The 18,152-nt window shown below is 45.3% G+C and overlaps 1 protein-coding gene across 8 annotated transcripts in view; it reads right to left on the minus strand.

Annotated features, from left to right (window-relative positions):
- Nucleotides 1-18,152, minus strand: part of trpm3 (transient receptor potential cation channel, subfamily M, member 3) — a 139,938-nt gene that overhangs the window by 3,864 nt on the left and 117,922 nt on the right. For 2 of the 8 annotated variants that reach the window (XM_076999007.1, XM_076999009.1), the window contains exons 14-25: nt 17,966-17,995; nt 17,364-17,656; nt 16,658-16,886; nt 15,163-15,330; nt 13,587-13,727; nt 11,266-11,394; nt 9,775-10,026; nt 9,314-9,488; nt 5,891-5,998; nt 4,374-4,524; nt 3,616-3,809; nt 3,304-3,436 (exon numbers count right to left, since the gene is read on the minus strand). In XM_076999007.1, the coding sequence (XP_076855122.1) occupies nt 3,304-3,436; nt 3,616-3,809; nt 4,374-4,524; nt 5,891-5,998; nt 9,314-9,488; nt 9,775-10,026; nt 11,266-11,394; nt 13,587-13,727; nt 15,163-15,330; nt 16,658-16,886; nt 17,364-17,656; nt 17,966-17,995 (2,003 nt within the window). Of the gene's footprint in view, nt 1-3,303; nt 3,437-3,615; nt 3,810-4,373; nt 4,525-5,890; nt 5,999-9,313; nt 9,489-9,774; nt 10,027-11,265; nt 11,395-13,586; nt 13,728-15,126; nt 15,331-16,657; nt 16,887-17,363; nt 17,657-17,965; nt 17,996-18,152 lie in introns of those variants that run through there. The other 6 variants (XM_076999006.1, XM_076999008.1, XM_076999011.1 and 3 more) reach the window with 4 other exon arrangements.

Genomic DNA, 18,152 nt, shown 5'->3' on the forward strand with positions numbered 1-18,152 from the left:
CAGAGGCCTCTTTCTCTTAAACATGGGAAAGACAAGAGAACACACTACTCAAGTGAGGCAAATGTGTGTCGACCTTCATAAATCAGGCAATGGCTACAAATAGCCCCTCACCTGCAGATGCCCTTATCTAGTGAGAGCAATCATCAAAAAGTTCAAAACATCTGGACTGTGACAATCAAGCCTGGAAGAGGGCGCAAGTGTATCCTGCCACCACGCACAGTGAGAAGAATGGTAAGAGAAGTAAAACGTTCTCCAAAGCTCACTGTAAGAGAATCAAATGGTATCATCTTGGGGTTACGAGGTCTCCCAATCAACTATCAGGTGCTATCTACATGCCAACAAGCTATTTGGGAGGCATGCACGGAAAAAGCCTTTCCTCAGTTATACTCATAAGTGTAAACGGGTGGAGTTTTTCAAGCAATACTGGGATTTTAACTGGGACCGTGTGCTTTGGTCAGATGAGACCAACATAGAACTTTTTGGCACTCTAAGTGGGTCTGGCGTAACACCGAGGATGAGTACCCAGAAAAACACCTCATGCCCACTGTTAAGTAGGGGGGAGGATCGGTCATGCTGTGGGTCTGTTTCTCCTCCAAAGGACCTGGGAACCTTGTGAAGATACATGAGATCATGAACTGGATCAGTATCTGTGGCCTCTGCCCAAAAGCTGAAGATGGGTCATCACTGGGTCTTTCAGCAAGATAATGTGGCCAATTCTACTCAAAACTGGTTCACCACACACAGAATGAAGTTTCTCCCAAGGGTTAGTCCCCAGACCTCAACCCAATAGAACACCTGTGGGGTGAGCTGAATAGGAGAGTGTGTAGGAGAAGACCCAGGACTCTGGACGGTTTAGAGAGGGTGTACAAAGAGGAATAGTCAAAGATCCCTCTTTCTGTATTCTTCCATCTTGTGAAGAGTTATAAGAGAAGATTAAGTGCTGTCTTGTTGAACAACGTATTAACACCAGGGGTGCCAATAATTGTGGCACACATGATTTCATTCAAAAGATTTATTTCTTAATGTGTGATTTTTTTCCCCACCAAATAAAGGCACATGAGTTAAAGCTTAGATTTTTATTTTTTTGCAACATTGTCCCATATTTTATTAAAAAGAAATAATTTATTAGAACATTTGTTAACCAAGGGTGCAAATAACTATGGAGGGTGCTGTATTTATGATCTTTAGGAAAAATGAATATGATTTAAAGAGGCCTGAAACCACTTTCAAACTGATAAAACAGGCAAAAACAGGTTTGATAAACTTTACACTGATTCATGTCACTATTAAACTATTAAGCTATTGAAACACAGGGATCAAGAGGATCTGATAGGTCTGATAAGTACAATGAGAGTCTCATCTAGCTTTTTGGATCCAAGTTCTTTTTCATCATTGATGTTTACCTACTATTGGTTTAGCAGTACTGTTTATCACCAATCTGCTACTGTCTCCTGAATGTTTTCCATCTTGAATGATAACATGTTTAAAATATCATTATCATCAGCCTTTAATAACATTTCATAGTTTTTATACCCTGCAATGCTTAAGGCTTTGATAAGATAAAACTTTCATCTTATCAAAAACATTAGCGAATGCTGTGGCCAAACAAATCTTGGCAGCTCTGGAAAGTCACAGTGTCTACGACAAGTTTCAGTTTGGTTTTTGAAGCCACCATTCTACCGAGACCACACTTGAGTCTTGAGTGCTCCTCTAGGGCAGTCGTGGTCTAGTGGGTAGGGAACCGGTCTTGTGATCAGAGAGTCATGGGTTCCATTCCCAGGCTCAAGGCCATGACTGAAGTGCCCATGAGCAAGGCACCTAACCCTAACTACTCCCCTGGCACCTACCTAGAGTACCACAGCCCCCTAGTGGTCACTAGTGTGCTAGAAATATTTTTAATGATAACTGATGTGGGTGATTGTACAGTACTGATGCAACTCGACTTTAGCTCTGTGTTCAACACATGTGACCATCACATTTTAATTATAGGACTGGGAAGGTATATCAGGTATAGGGTTGGACTAGTTTATATCTTATCTCACTGAATTACATTTTAGTGTGTCAATGGGCAATTTTATGTCAATGTTCTCCCCATTATCCTGTGGTGTCCTGCAGGGTTCAATTCCGGGGCCCACTCTTTTTTCATAATAATTATTGCCTTTGGGGAATTTCATAGAAAAGTTGAATATAATAAAGTTTAATCACTTATAGATGGATGACATCCAACTTCATTTTACAAACCTAATGAGGTTCAGAGGCAGGCTGAGCTTTTAGATTGCCTGAATGTGATCAGGGACTGGACAGCAGATTACTTCCTCCAGCTTAATGATTTTGATTGGTGCTCCAGATGAGATTCCCCCACCCCTGATAAGGCAAAGCCTTGAACACTTCCTCTGCTGCCCACCCTAGCATGCATGATATATTGTTTTATTTGACGAGTCTATGTCATGTGGCAGCCACTTTAGTCGACTGACGAAGTCCTGCTTATTCCACTTGTGAAATATCAGCAAACTGAGATCTGTAATTTCAAAATGTTAGAGATCCTCACACATGCTTTTATTTCATTTTGTAATGTCTTTTTACTTCACATGATAGATCCGCAATCGTCTGCAAGGCTCACTAGGTGAAAGAGAACATCCCACATTATCCCTATAACAGTCTCCCCACAGTCCTAGTTTTATGTACAGGATTGAATGAAAGATCCTGACTGCTACATATAGAGCGCTGTATGGTCAGGCCCCTGTGTGTGTGTCTGACCAACTCTCTCCTCAACTACGTGTTTGCTCTCTCAGACCAGGTGAGTTGGATCTTCTACACGTGCCATGTTGGATCTTCTACACGTGCCACGTCTAAAGACCCGTGGAGATGGAGCATTTGCAGGGGTGATAACTGTGGAATACCTCGATTATTTCTGTGAAGCTTGCAGTTTGTTGATTCTTTTAAAGAGCAGTTAAAGTTGCATATTTTTAAATAGGCCTTTGAGTAAATCCATTGTATGTGTGCATCATTTGCTGTTGTATTTTTACTGTTGTCACGTATTTTGTTTGCCTTTTTTGTGGTCTGAAACTATTTGTTCAATCATGAATCAGCACTTCTCAAGAGTTCATTAAATCATTAATATCAGAGGACATGAGCGTGCTGGAGGTGAGTTCATACCTTCACGTGGCTAAATCAGTCAGGATAGTGCAAATTTGAACTTAACAATAGTAGTGATATTGTAGATTTATTATGGGTTGATAAAGCTTCTGATGTTAAACACTTATCCACGAGTTAAAGCAGGTCATTCTGGTGTTTGATCCCAACCTTTCAGACGTCACACGTATCCTCTCGTCATTGGAGGAGTTGAAACGGTCGTCTTTCTCTCGGAAGTACTCCTCGATGCACTGCTCTTCAAAATCGTGCACTTTCTTGAGCTCATCTTCTGTGATGAAGAGTTCTGGTAAAAGAGAGCACCATACGTTTCTCAGACACTTTTAAAAATCTTTTAAAAAATCTTTTATAAAGTTTTGAGAAGCAAACAGTTTTGAGCACTATTTATTTTAGCCACAATGTAGTGCATAGTGAATACAGAGGGGTTGTCAGGATGTGGTGGAGGGGTCACAGGGTCACACTAACTCAATCCAAAGTCCCGCTCGTCGTCATCGTGCTTTCTCCAGCGACAGCACAGGTGCTTCAGGACCATGGTCATGTGGCTGAAGATGATGAGGGGAGGAGGAAGCACGGGGCGCTCGTGGAACGTCATGATCAACTGGTACCGCTGGAACTTCCAGACTTGGTTGGAGATGGACTTCACTTCGAAGAAGGTGTTGCTGAGGAAACACGACTTTTGTGTTTTATACATTTGTGTTTCTATATCTATAAAAATCATGTAATTCCAGACATTACATTCAGGCTTTAGACTCCACCTTCCCCTTGCCTTAAGCTCCACCCTCCCCTATCTTTAGACTCCACCCTCCCCTGGCATTAGGCTCCACCCTCCCCTATCTTGAGACTCCACCCTGCCCTGGCCTTAAGCTCAAAGCCACGCCCATCATGGCTCCTCAGAGCCACGCCCACCATGGCTCCTCAGGGACACCACTGGCTGACCTCTGTGGGACTCTACTGAACTTATGTTTTAAACGTTTATGGAAATACAGAACAAATCTCGTCTCATATTGGTTCAATACAATACGCAACATTTACTTGCCAAATAAAAGACGATTCTGTATTTTATGAGACTGGTGGCAACCAGAATAACAGATGATAACCATAAAAACAATAATATCTGACAAAACAGTGATATCTGACATATGTCCTTTTCCTTGAATGCGAGTGGTGGTGAACGGTATAGCTTATGTGTCAGAACCAGAGCTGGAGCACGTAGCGGGCCCTACTTGAACACAGCGATGAGGAGATTGACCAGAAGGATGTTGGCCACCAGCAGGTAGCAGGCCATGATGGCGGGGACGATCCACGCTCCGGTCTTACACGGCGGCAGGGCCACGATGGCGCCGTCCTCCGTGGTCACGTTCTGTCCGCACGGCGCTGTGGAGAGACGGCGCTCATCAGCATTTGACCCGGTTCGCCGGACGACACCGACAACAGACACTTCAAAGGCGTGCCAAACGCAAAAGCCAACGAGCAACGAAACGAACAGACACACAGATACAGACACAGAAACCACAGCCGGAATGACGTGAGACGCGCTATCACTCTCTTATCGCTCTCGGTTCACGCAGCTTCACACGAGCGATAAGGAGTGAGAACCCAAATGGAGAAACGATGCGCACTGAAATGTGTGTGTCTCATATATTTCACAATATATTTCTTTATGTACAATCGCATTCCCCAATATATTTAAACATGCATCCAATGTTTTAAATATATTGATACTTAGAAGTGTTGCAGCCTTATAAAGGATGATTGGATATTGCGCAGAATGTATTAAAAATACATTGTACGTTTTTTCCATAAAGGATGGTTCAGTTGCTGTGGCTTTCAATAAAAGGATAGTCAGCATCAACTGAGATTGAAATCCTGGTAGTCCTTCGTTTATTGTAAATCACACTCGGAAGCCCAAAGGTAGAGAACTGAAGTAACATAAATTTGCGTTCAAATCGGAATTTTTCTTTTGCGCTGAATTGTTGAAATTCGTATCTGTCAAAAAAACTCTGACAACTGAACCACATGAAAAAACATTTGCTGATGAGAAGAGGTGACAAATGTGTGGAGGGTTTTGAGGGGACATAATTGTGCCGACTTTTGCGCCAAACACACTGTGTAACCTACATAATCATAATATACAAATGTATGCATTTTTAAAAATGATATAATATATTTAAGCAAACCTTTCACAAAATAGGAATTATTTTACCAAATCATAATATATACAAGGACAACATCAAAACTATAAAAATGGAGCACCATTATAATTTGTAGCCTGTGCGCAGACTCGCGTGTGTACTAGTGTGTATCTATAAGCATCCTCAGCCCGGTCTGATGCGGTCAGGTGAGGCAGGTGTTCAGTAGTCTGTAAGTATGTTAGGATGAATGGCAGCATTGCTGTCGGTGTGCGGCTCACACCGCGTAGCGCTACAGTCATTCAGCGGAGATGGAGCGTCGCGGATGGGTTCAGCGTAATCAGGTTTCCATGACAGAGATCAGAGGCGTAAGTCTGACCTGTCGTCTCTTTTTTTGACAACTTAGTGCGGGAAACGGGAACTAACGAGAATCCCCAGCATGGAAACGCGCATTAATTTGCCGTGCAGTGCCTGTGCACGAGTGTCAGTCCCGCCGTCCCCTACGGGGAGAGACGGAGACCTGAGCATGGCATGGCGGTGATACTGGAATGGCGCTGGTAACGGCACTCTTATGGAAATATAGATTAATTTATATGTATATTTGAAATTGCCTATGTGGGATGGACCACTGCTACGCCCAGTTCCTTGAGCTCGAATGTAATTTTCGACCGGCCAGAGTTTTTCATTCAGCCTGTTCTGTAGTTTCCTACTATTCACATCTGAAACAAAGAACCACAGTGTTATTTCAGCTCTCGCCTTTGGGCCATCCACTTGTCGCATGCACGCACGCACGCGCGCGCACACACACACACACATACACATACACACACACACACACACACACACACACACACACACACACACACACACACACACACACACACACACAGAACAACATACATTCTGTACTGTGAATAATGGCTACTACACTCAACTCTATGCTGCCAAGATCTAGACATAAGGAGGTACAGAACAGTTCTGTGGGAATCAGGGGCTTGTTGCAGGAATAAGGGAAACCTAGGAGCAACCAAAAACTTTCTAACCAAAAAAGGTCAACAAACCTCTAAGATTTAGGCCGGCTGATTGGTATTCCAATGCTTTCAAACCAATCTCAACCCTGCCTGTGTCACAAAGGTGATTAGCATGGACAATAATCTCGGGACATTTCCCTTGTATTTAGAAAAGAAGGATGACAGACCATAACTGACCATGCTCTACAGCTTTGGCAGACAGAGATAAGGTAACAAATCCTGGAATATTCTTTAAAATCCTAGCCTTCGTTTTGGAACAACAGCCTTTTCCAGAGATGTCCCAAACTTCACTGGTGTTCGGTAAACTCGTAATATCTGTCCTAAGTTTAATCCAAGACTAGGAGAGGACCTTTCTTTGCCTTAGTTACATTAAAGAGAAAAGAAGAAGCACTTTGTTAAACACACCTGAAGCCTACATTACATTTCAGGAGAAAGGTGTCTACCAATAAGCCTTGCTTGACAGGTGATGGGCCACACATGCATTTATAATTGGGGGATAGGTCACGCTGTCTCTATGGCAACATCAAATTATCCACTTTGCTTCTACAAAATATGAGGTGCTGCTAACTAGCGTTGAAACATGTCAGACGGAAGAAGAAAACTCAAACATCTATAGAGGAGAGCAAGAAAACCAAAACGTCTGATCAGCCTTTATCTCAATTGCAGAGAAGAATTGAAGAATTTGTTTCTTAAATTAACCATTATGATGTCATAGAAGTATGACCCTACAAAAACTGTTGGAACAACGTGAACGCTGTCGATTTTTGTTTACTCTTCAGTTTATACTTTTTTTCATATTGTACAACCTCCAAACCCCATCAATGCTAATGTAAATTTATTTAGCATGCTTTTTTTTTTTTTACAACACATTGTCACGAAGCATCTTTACAAATGTGTAGGTCCCGATCCCTGAGAAAAAACCCCTTGGGGTTTAAGGAAGAAACCTTGGGGAAATCAAGACTCAAGTGGCAAACCATCCTTCAACGGGTGGACCAGCTAGTAAACCATCCTGGTTTTATTCTGCTGTTGTAGTCCGTGTAGCCACTTCAGTGTAGTTGTGGAGCAGGTACTCCAGTGAGAATTGGCGTGGCTGGCAGGCCATGACTGAATCCTCTAAGCTGTCCAGTTTTCTGTCCGTCTTGTCGTCTGACCGTGAACGAGTGCACTGGTCAGTGACTGCATCATTCTTCCAGGCCCTGGTTCTCCTGGGCTCCTGGCCCACCACATCTGGGGGAACCTACATGAGACTCCCATTCCATCTCTTCAGGTTTTCATGATTACAACTTATGTTTCTCTCTAAAACACAATATTAAGGACCGTGTGTTTTTGTCTTCATTCCCGATCAGGTACCAGAGACTGGGTCAGAAACGCTTTCACAGTCCCTCACATGAGCAGGGACTTGTCCAAGTGTGACACCATCTCTAGCCCAATAAAATCATTTTTTCTTCCCTGTCTAAACCAGTAGCCACTCTCCTCCTGTGTCACACAGACAATCTTTTTTCTTTCATAAAACACCTCGTGTGCGCCTCGGCTGTGTGTGTACTGATGCGTGCGGGTGGCTGCCATATCTTTCAGAAACCCTGTAACCTCAGATCCAGCGACTCTGTGAGAAACCCTCGTTTCCAAGAGCAACTGTCAAAGGAATGAATGGCTCCCTGAGACTCATTAGAGTCACTCTGGTCTGTCTTCACAGGTTATGACACCTGTGAGCTTCTAGTAAATCAACAAAAGTGCGAACATCCACTGCGTCACAGAGAAACCTGAGGTTTTTATATAGTGTGTATATATACATACATACATACAGTATGTGTATATATATGTATATACGGTGAGGAAAATAAGTATTTGAACACCCTGCGACTTTGCAAGTTCTCTCGCTTAGAGACTCATGGAGGGTCTGAAATGTTCATCTTAGGTGCGTGTACTTTGAAATAATTTATGTGTGTAACTGTTGAACATAAGTATTTGGACACCTGTGAAAATCAATGTTAATATTTGGTGCAGTAGCCTTTGTTTGCAATTACAGAGGTCAAACGTTTCCTGTAGTTTTTCACCAGGTTTGCACACACAGCAGCAGGGATTTTGGCCCAGTCCTCCACACAGACCTTCTCCAGATCAGACAGGTTTCTGGGCTGTCGCTGAGAAACACGGACTTTGAGCTCGCTAGGGTTTAGGTCTAGAGACTGGATAGGCCACTCCAGAACCTTGAAATGCCTCTTACGGAGCCTCTCCTTGGTTATCCTGGCTGTGTGCTTTGGGTCATTGTCATGTTGAAAGATTCAGCCACGACCCATCTTCAATCCTCTAACTGAGGGAAGGAGGTGTTTCCCCAAAATCTCACAATACATGACCCCCGTCATCTTCTACTTAATAGAGTGGTGCCAGCTCTCTTCAGGTCATTGACCAGCTCGTCCCGTGTAGTTCTGGCCTGATTCCTCACCTTTCTTAGGATCACTGCTACACCATGAGGTGAGATCTGTCATGAAGCCCTAATGTGAGGGAGATTGACAGTCATATTTAACATGTTAGTAGTTGGAGTATTACTGATTATGTGGGGTGGACAGGTGTCTTTATGTAGCTAACGACATCAAACAGGTGTTTCTAATTTAGAATAAGTGTAGTGGAGGTGCAAAGACTAACAGGTCTTTGAGGGCCAGAAGTTTTGCTGACTGGCAGGTGTTCAAATATTTATTTGCAGCAGTAACACAAATAAATTATAAAAAAATCATACATTGTGATTTCTGGATTTTTTTTTTTAGATTATGTCTCCTAAGATGCACATAAGATGAAAATTTTAGGCGCCTTCATGATTTCTAAGTGGGAGAACTTGCAAAGTTGCAGGGTGTTCAAATACTTATTTTCCCCACTTTATATGCGCTATCAGGAATTTGATAGATCCAAAACGGTCCTATCATGAAACATATATGGCTGTAGCTTCCAACACATCAAAACCATGCTTTCTGTGGGCTCTGTTCCGTTCTGCAGGTCAGGCGGCTGGCTTACGGTCGATCTGATCGGCGAAGACCTCGCCATAGATCATCCAATAGGGCATGAAGAAGATGTTGCGTGCTAGCATCCAGGATGGGTCCTCGTTGGGGTTTAGGATGGCCTGTCTCGCCACCCCAAAACTCATGAGGACCACCAACATGATGATCACAAAATACATCATGTCAATCATCTGTACGGACAGACAGAGAGAGAGAGAGAGAGAGAGAGAGAGAGAGAGAGAGAGAGAGTGAAAGAGGGAGCGAGAATAAAAGATTAAGGGAAAGAGGAGAGGAAAAAAGGGAGGTGGTGATAGTGAAAATGAGATACACCTGGATAAAGTTATGAACTTTTAGAAACTTTTAGCAAGACTAAAGCAAGACTTATCGCATGTACTGTACACTGTAAAAGACGGTAAAATACATCGCACTGCACATTTGAAATCATTACTGATGAACTGATAACATAAAAGGCCTCACCATCTTGCCAATCATCATCACGTAGGGCCCCAAGTATTTATTTACTCCGAAGATGTCAAGCAGGCGGATGTACCAATAGATGATATTGACACAGTAGATGACCCGCCCATAACTCATGAGGGGCGGGTCCTGTAGGCGGAGCACCATGCCAATGGAGAAGATGAGAATGGCCATGAGGTCAGTGACGTTCCAGTACTCCTGTAGCCACACCTTCACTTTCTGCAGTACCTTACCGGGCTCTGACATCAGGATCTGTGTGTGAAGAGAGAGAGAGAGAGAGAGAGAGAGAGAGAGAGAGAGAGAGAGAGAGAGAGAGAGAGAGAGAGAGAGATAGATAGCTTCTATGTCTATTTTTATTATTTCACCACTACAGCTTTTAATGTAATAAATAGAATTCACATAAAATACTTCTAAGAGTACATTGGGTTAATTGCCAGTAGGGGGCAGTGTAGGTCTACTCTTGGAAGAGCAGTAAAGAAGAACATACTTCTCAAAGTAGCATCTTAATCAGGTCTCCATGGAGAAAACAGCCCAGGGATTTAGCAAATCTAAAATTGCTGGCATAGCACAACATCTCAGCTAAAACGTCATTTTGGACAAGTTGAGGCAGTGAAGCTGCACTGTAATCCAAATATTCTCTTATGTTGAAGATTCTCTTACGATGACTTCAAGCATAGCAGGTACAGAGAATAAACAGACTGTTTAGGTGGGGAGAGGAACTGTTTGGCTGGATTAAATAACTGGTTACGGTGGAGGGGGCATATGTGTTAGTGGACCTCCTAAATGCAGTAAGGAAAATTCCTGACCAAGGTGGAGGATTTGAGCTGCCCCACCTCTCCCAATCTGCATGTTCCTACACAGTTTTTATTGCTTTTCTGAGCTTCCGAAGTTCCTGTAGGCACGACAATGGGTTTATTTGACTTCTGTAATGTGGTAGCATGGTGGGCTACGATTTTGGTTTACATGTGGTCAATCTCAAAGAAGATTGTAAAAGGGGTCCCTGTAGGTTGTAGCTACAAGATAAAAACGTGTTTGGAATTCAGCTTTGAAAGGCAGGAGGAACGAATAACCAAAGTAAAACAGCACAACAGGTTTGGGTGTTTACGACCGAGGCAGTGCTAATCGAGGCAGCAGGCAAATGGGTTGAAACACTCCCTCCCCCACCTGGGCTGAAACACCCCTCCCCCACCCAGGCAGAAATGCCCCCTCCCCCACTCGGGCTGAAACGCCCCCTCCCCCACCCGGGCTGAAACACCCCTCCCCCACCTGGGCAGATACGCTCCCTCCCCCACCCGGGCTGAAACACTCCCTCCCCCACTCGGGCTGAAACGCCCCCTCCCCCACCCGGGCTGAAACACCCCTCCCCCACCCGGGCAGATACGCTCCCTCCCCCTCTCGGGCTGAAACACTCCCTCCCCCACTCGGGCTGAAACGCCCCCTCCCCCACCCGGGCTGAAACACTCCCTCCCCCACTACCACCTTCACGCTCACCTCCCTCATCTTCTCGATGCCATTGGTGAAAATGTAGGCGATCACGATCCACTCCTGAGGTGAAGGCCAGAGGTCCATCTTCACCAGCACGATGTAGTTGAAGAGCATCAGGTAGCCCACGTAGGCCATCTGCAGAAAGGACAAGGAGACACGTGGGAAATGAAGTCCAGGGATCACTGAGGTGTGGGGAGATACCTTTACTGAGAAGACTTCAAATGCTTTAGCACATATGAATCACTGACAAATTAACCAACCATCGATGTTGCAGCACAGTAAAAACTGCCCTCAGTTGTATTCAGAGGCAGAGAACCAAATTTGGGGCTCAGGCAGAGCAGTACACCCCCCCCCCCCCCCCAAAAATATTTCACTTAAGAACATTTGTTCATAAATATATCTATCTATATCATATATAGCTAATGTATTAATAATGACATGTTCCTTTACGTGGTTGGCTGGATTCAGGGTTGAACACGAGGCGAGGGGGAGGGGCCTGTGTGTTCTCCCTCAGCGCGGATGTGGGCGCGTCTGAAGCGCGCGTTTTACAAGTTAATAGCTGCTGGGCTGAGCAGCTTCGTTTGTTTATGACAGCGGAAATACTGCCTGTTGCATTACTTAATTTAAACATTTTAACTTCCTGCACTGAAAGATATTCCTCTTCCTTTATTCCCTGTTTTTTTTTTTTGCTTGTTTTTTGAGAAATGACCGCAAACTAAGCTAATTGCTAGTTCAGGTAACTACAACATATTTACTGTTCGTCACAGTTCAGGCTCACCTGTTTTCTTAAAGAAATGGGTCAGATGTTGTCTGACCTCTTTTTGCGTTATCTGTTTTGCATTCGTTCTACATGCTCTCTGTATTCACTCCTTTCTCTTCTAAAATCCTGGTTGTAATTCATTTTAATCTGGGCTGAATTGATAGCTGCTTTCTAGTCAACATAAAATTTACACGATAGATCCGTGTGCAGGAGGATCAAACGACTTTTGCAATGTGTGTCTGTGTGTGGGTGAGGGATGCATTTATAGTACATTCATATAGAGCAAAATTTCATAGTAGATTTATGTATTTTATAGGTGTCTATATCTTCATTCATTTCATTACTAATTATAGCGCAGATATTCGTGGTCCAGTTGAATGAACAGCTGTCTCCACGTCCTTTGCTAGATGGTATATTATAATTATATATGACCTCAGAGCTGTATTTTGAATTTCAGTGATTTAGAGCTTGTTCCCTGATCCAGACCATATCCAGTGGCTGAATTCCTCAGAGTGAGGGATTAGGCTCCGCCCTTCCCGTGCCCGTGAACGTAATTACACGGAAAGCACAAAGCTGATCCAACTTCTAGAAGTTTCCCTCACAGAAAAAAAGGCGTAACGTAACAGTGTGGCGAGCTGAAGTTTGGTGAGGAACGCCGCTCCGCCCACGTCTACGCCGCTCCGTCTGCGAGCGCTCCACCGGTTCGTCAGAACCCCTGACACACCGTGAGCCGAGACGGGACCTACTTTCTCTTTGGCGCGCGCTCGACGGCTGGAACATGTCAAACCCACCCCTGTGTACACGATTTGTTTATTTATTTATTATTGTTCTTCGTGTTACACGGTTTCGGAGGCTTGGCCCAAACTGTTGCGGTTCTGCCGAGAGAACCAAAAACCGAGACCAAGATCTTTTCGCTCCGCCTTAGTTAACTCTGGTTGTTTGAATTGTGTCGGTCTGTTGGTGTCCACCAGAGAGCCCAAAGGCCCGTGGGGGCGCTCAAGCGACAGAGTTCAGCGCAGATCTGTTTATCGACCCCTGTGGGCCGGCGGGAGTAACGAGGCAGTAGAGAAAGAAAAGAAGGGGAAGGAAGCAAGTGAGATGGAGAAAGAGAGACACGAAGTAGCAGCTCCGGAAAGAGGTAAGAGACACCTCAACTTTTGGGCTGATTTGAGTTGTGCTACTACGGAAAAAGTGTGTTCAAAAGTTTATAGGAATAAAAAAGGCGACTGAAAAAATTGTTCACCTCGTAAACGTCTCACTCACGATATTGACTGTTGTGTTATCGATTCATTTCCTTATCCGATCTATCTCCATAGAGCTTAATATTGCATGGAATGTTACTCGATGACAAAGGTTGAGGGCTCAACGCTGAGTGAATCTGCTGTCCTGAAATCGTAGGTATTCTGCAATCTGTTACTTTCTACTGATCCTTCGGTACAATTCCTTGCTTAGATGACCAGACATTGTCATCCTCTAACCTTAATCCAGGAGGGATGACACACCGTGTGGCTCAATGACGTGGTCATACTGTTACACTGTAACACTAATCGGTCTCTGATTCCCTCACCGTGTGGAACCAGAACTTGACGATGGGGGCGTTGTAGAACTCATAGATCTTGCGGCCCACCGGGATCAGGCGGTGACGGCTCTGCACCTCTTCCACTGTCTTCTTGCGTGACGCTTCGGAGCTGACGGTGCCCAGCATGGCCTACCAGATGGTGGCGCCAGAGAGGCGGGAGCAGTGGGGAGAAGGGACAGACAGTAGCAGCTTCAGATACCGTAGCGGATTCAGAGAGAGCTCTCAGACAAACGACACATGGCATTAATGACACTGCTGTAAAATGGAGTGGAAGAAAGAGAGAGAAAGCACGAGAGAGAGAGAGAGAGAGAGAGAGAGAGAGAGAGAGAGAGAGAGAGCAGAAACTGAAATGGTGAAGTTGTAATGCTATTCCCATGTGTCCCTGGAACACATTCTTAAGCAGAGAGTGGGAGCTCATACTGATGGATGTCTTAGACATGGTGTCCCAACTGTATTGCAACCATTTAACTGATTCAGTAGCGTCAGCGCCTGTGACACTACAGTCAAGCCAACCTGCCTCTCTACTGTAGATGAAACCAACAATGAAACCAATCATATATCTAAAGAAATAAGTAATGGAGACACTAACATTGTCCAGGTGTGTAAATTTATCAATTTTAACTTTTATATTTTTATTCTGTGCAAATCTGCGTAGTATTTGGTAGGATTGAAATTGCAAAATTTTATTGAAATTGCAATACAGTTTTCACCCTGTCATAACCTTATAAATCTTTGAGAGATTCATAGTGGCAAGTGGTAGGAAAAACCTCAGCTCCCCAAGCAGAATTGTGCAGGTTAGCACAATGACACCAATGCATTTCTGGGCTGTGAAGTCCCATGCTAAAAGACTTCCTCACATCTTGGAGCTCTCTGGACTTCATTACCCATAAGTCATTTGTGCTGACCTGTCGCCCAAATGCAATCATGACAATCGTTGACAAACAAAAGAGTTTGAGATGGCGGTTGTTTGTGTGGGTCGTGTGAATGGAGAGAGAGGTTTGCACGGGAGCTTCTGCGTTCTGCACAAACGTTTGCACAGAAGGGTTTTCGGCTATGGAGCAGCGAGCAGGAAGCGGCAGGAGGACGCCACCCTGTGGACATGCGCAGCAATGGCGGGGCCGCATGAGCGGGGAGGAAACGGAGCGATCTGTGGCAGTACAGTACCTCAGACGAGACCGTCGCTGAAAGAAGGAGACGCACAGGACGACCACAGACAGGCAGACAAAGAGACACACGGGCAGACAGACAAGCGGACAGACAGGCGGAGACACGCTACAACTCCACGACCACACGTTTTTGCTAGGACAACGAGGATAGGGGTAAAGCAGGGAGGAGAGTCAAAGAAGGGGCGGGGCATATTATTTCAAGGGGGCGGGGCCATGGCTTTAAAAAATTTTAAAAGAGGCCAAATTTTGGGGCACAACTTTGGTCGCCAGCGTTACGCAAGTGTGTGTGTGTGTGTGTGTCTATGTGTGTTATGTGTGATAGCCTAAATGCTAATGACCGGGGCTAAGGTGGGTGTTCTCACCACGGAGTTGTACTGCGCCTCACAGTATGCTCTTACGGTGAACTCCATGTCCTCATCGTCCTTGTCCTTGGCCACCTTGTCGACCTCGTCTGACTCCTTCTCCTGCAGGTAGGCCTCCTGCTCCTGCGGAACGTAGGACATCTCGTCCTTGTTCTTAAACTCCAGGCTCAGGATGGACGGAGGCAGGAGGAGGCCGAGGATCACCTGGAGAAGGGAAGACGCACCCAGAACATCTGAAGTGGCCCACAGGCTGAAACAAGTAGCAGCCTGAAGAGCATCTTCCTTTTAGATCATTTACTTGTTAGCACATAAGAACCAAATAACAATAACACTTTTCATTATGTACTACACTGATTAAGCACCCTATCAGGAATTTCTCCAACCCTTGAGACATTACTACTTATGTTAAAACAGAGCTCAACTAGTGCATAATCTCATAGCTATAAGACAAAATGCTACACTCTCGGGAGCTCCCCAATGTGTAACAGATTTACTCTGCAATGAAAAATAAAGAGATCAAAACAGATGGAAGAAGATCTGGGTGGGGTAGAGGGAAGAGGAAATCTCTATCTTAAAGTGGAGGCAGCTGGAGAATGTGGGACAAGATCTGCTCTGCGTCCTGTGTGGGTAACGCCACAGGACGACTAGCAGCAGGTGGACAGTGTGAAATCAGCACCGTGTCCCGTGTGGGTAACGCCACATGACGCCTTGCAGCAGTTTGACTGCGTGAGGCGAGATCATCCCTGTGTCCTGTGTGGGTAACACCACATGACAACTAGCTGCAGTTTGAGAGTATGAGGCGAGATCATCCCTGTGTCCTGCGTGGGTAACACCACATGACAACTAGCTGCAGTTTGAGTGTATGAGGAGAGATCATCCCTGTGTCCTGCGTGGGTAACACCACATGACAACTAGCTGCAGTTTGAGTGTATGAGGAGAGATCATCCCTGTGTCCTGCGTGGGTAACACCACATGGTGTTTGAGAGTGTGAGATCAGCTCTACTGTACACCCTTTGTGGGTATTACCATAGGACAACTATCAGGGGCACTCCTCTGCCAGAGTGAGACAGGAGAGAGTAAACAGAACTGTAAAACTGTGGTGCAGAACGAATTGGACGTCAGCCACAGCTCCTGTAGGTGAGTCGTGAAAAACAGGAAACTGTAGAAAATGACAGCTGATTGTTCAGAGTATTACATATAAAACATAGTACACCTTGGTTTTAGTGCTTAATTCAGAATTAAACTTGGAATTTTAAGCTTAATATTCACTTAATAGAAATATTACTGCCTAATTCTGCCCCAAAAGTGCAAAAAGATTTGTCCATTTATAATGTAGGGGTTAGACGGGTATGAGACGTGCTATCACAATGTTGATGGTTTACTCCTGCTATGTGGCAGGGTTATTCTGTCAGCTTAGTGGGTCCTAGAGCAGCAAATGTTGGGTGAGTGACTCCTGCCGTTGGGCCTGTTAACCTCTCTCCCCCCTCTGGCCCGGCCCGAGAGCGGCCCGAGAGCAGTGACGCCGCCTGACCTTCAGACCGGAGTTCTTTCGCATGCGCAGACGCCCCATCCACATGTCGGTGAGCAGCATCTGGCTGCAGGTGTGGGCGATGAAGTCGCGGTGCTTGGCGGCCACGGCCAGCTGCAGGCAGGTGGCGTTGCTCCAGTTCTTCAGCTCGTAGGTGAGCAGCTTCATGGCCATCTGCTCATCCTGCTTGTACGACTGATCCAGGAGCTCCACAGCCAGCTGCCCGAACTCCCTGGTGGAGGCAGGAATGGGCGGGGAAGGGAGGTGGGTGAGAGCCAGACGTGCGTATGCTCGCACATACTTACGCAATATGTAGAAACGCTCGCGGTGATTAATCTGTGTATATATTCCAAAGGGTGTTTTAAAGGCAGTGAGGCTCTGTGGTCAGTCAACGGTTTTTTAATTTTATAATGATTTGGCACAAGCTTTTCTTTCAATGCTACCACCCCAAGGGGTTACTTTTGGATAAGGACATGACATACATACTAGTAACAATTGCTATTTTTATTCAGTAATCCTCCTTAAAATCAGGAATAATGTATTGGTGTTACCAAGAAATTAGATTGGAGTTACCAGTAGGCAAAGTGGGTGTTACCACAGGACAAAGTCGATGGTACACCAAAAAAAGAGAGATGTGTTACCAAGGCACAAGCCCTTGGGGTCAACGCCTGAGAAGGTCAAACTGCTGTGCTCAGACCCCACAATGCACCTGGAGTTGTGGTTGAGCTCCTGTGAGATGTCCTCCACCATGTCGTTCTCCGAGGCCTCGTGCGCCATGGCCTTACACAGTTTGCAGGCCACCAGCGCCTTGGCCATGGCCTCCTCCCCGTGCTGCCAGAAGAACAGCGCCATCTTCTGCCTCTTCAGCAGCACCGCCCACACCATCAGCTCGTGGAAGGGGAAAGGGAAGTGGTTGATCTCTGGGTCGTCCAGGTCGATGTCCACCTCCTCCTCGCGCTTCCGCGTCGTCTTCTGCCGTCCTCGCCGGATCGGCATGTCGTCCTGTTACACAGAGGAAACGGCACTCCGTGGACGCGTTCGCTTAACAAACACGTAGGACCTCAGAGGAACTCGGAGGAACCCTCAAGCCCAAATCAGAGAAATTGAAGAAAGCCATAAAGACACACAGAAAGTTTATTAGCTGTTTAAGAAAATCACTTCTGCATTCACGCATGCGAAAAAATGTGAGCAAAACATCTCAGTGATCTCCCGCCGTATGCTATGTGGGTTGGCATTTCAAAACAGCGGGAAATATTATTACACGGCTCCTTTCAGCGTCGGGAGTGGGCACACAGAAGCACACACACTTACCTCCATTCCAAGCAGCTTCAGGGCCTTTGGCTATGAATAATGAGAACAGAAAGTGGCATTTAGGAAGTCCACCAGATACACTCACTGTATTCATCTCCATTTTAAGACCTCCGAAGCACATGCATGCTCAAACACATAGAGCATGTGTGTGTGTGTGTGTGTGTGTGTGTGTGTGTGTGTGTGTGTG

This window comes from Brachyhypopomus gauderio, chromosome 3 (assembly GCF_052324685.1).
Source record: "Brachyhypopomus gauderio isolate BG-103 chromosome 3, BGAUD_0.2, whole genome shotgun sequence".
NCBI classification, from domain to species: domain Eukaryota; kingdom Metazoa; phylum Chordata; class Actinopteri; order Gymnotiformes; family Hypopomidae; genus Brachyhypopomus; species Brachyhypopomus gauderio.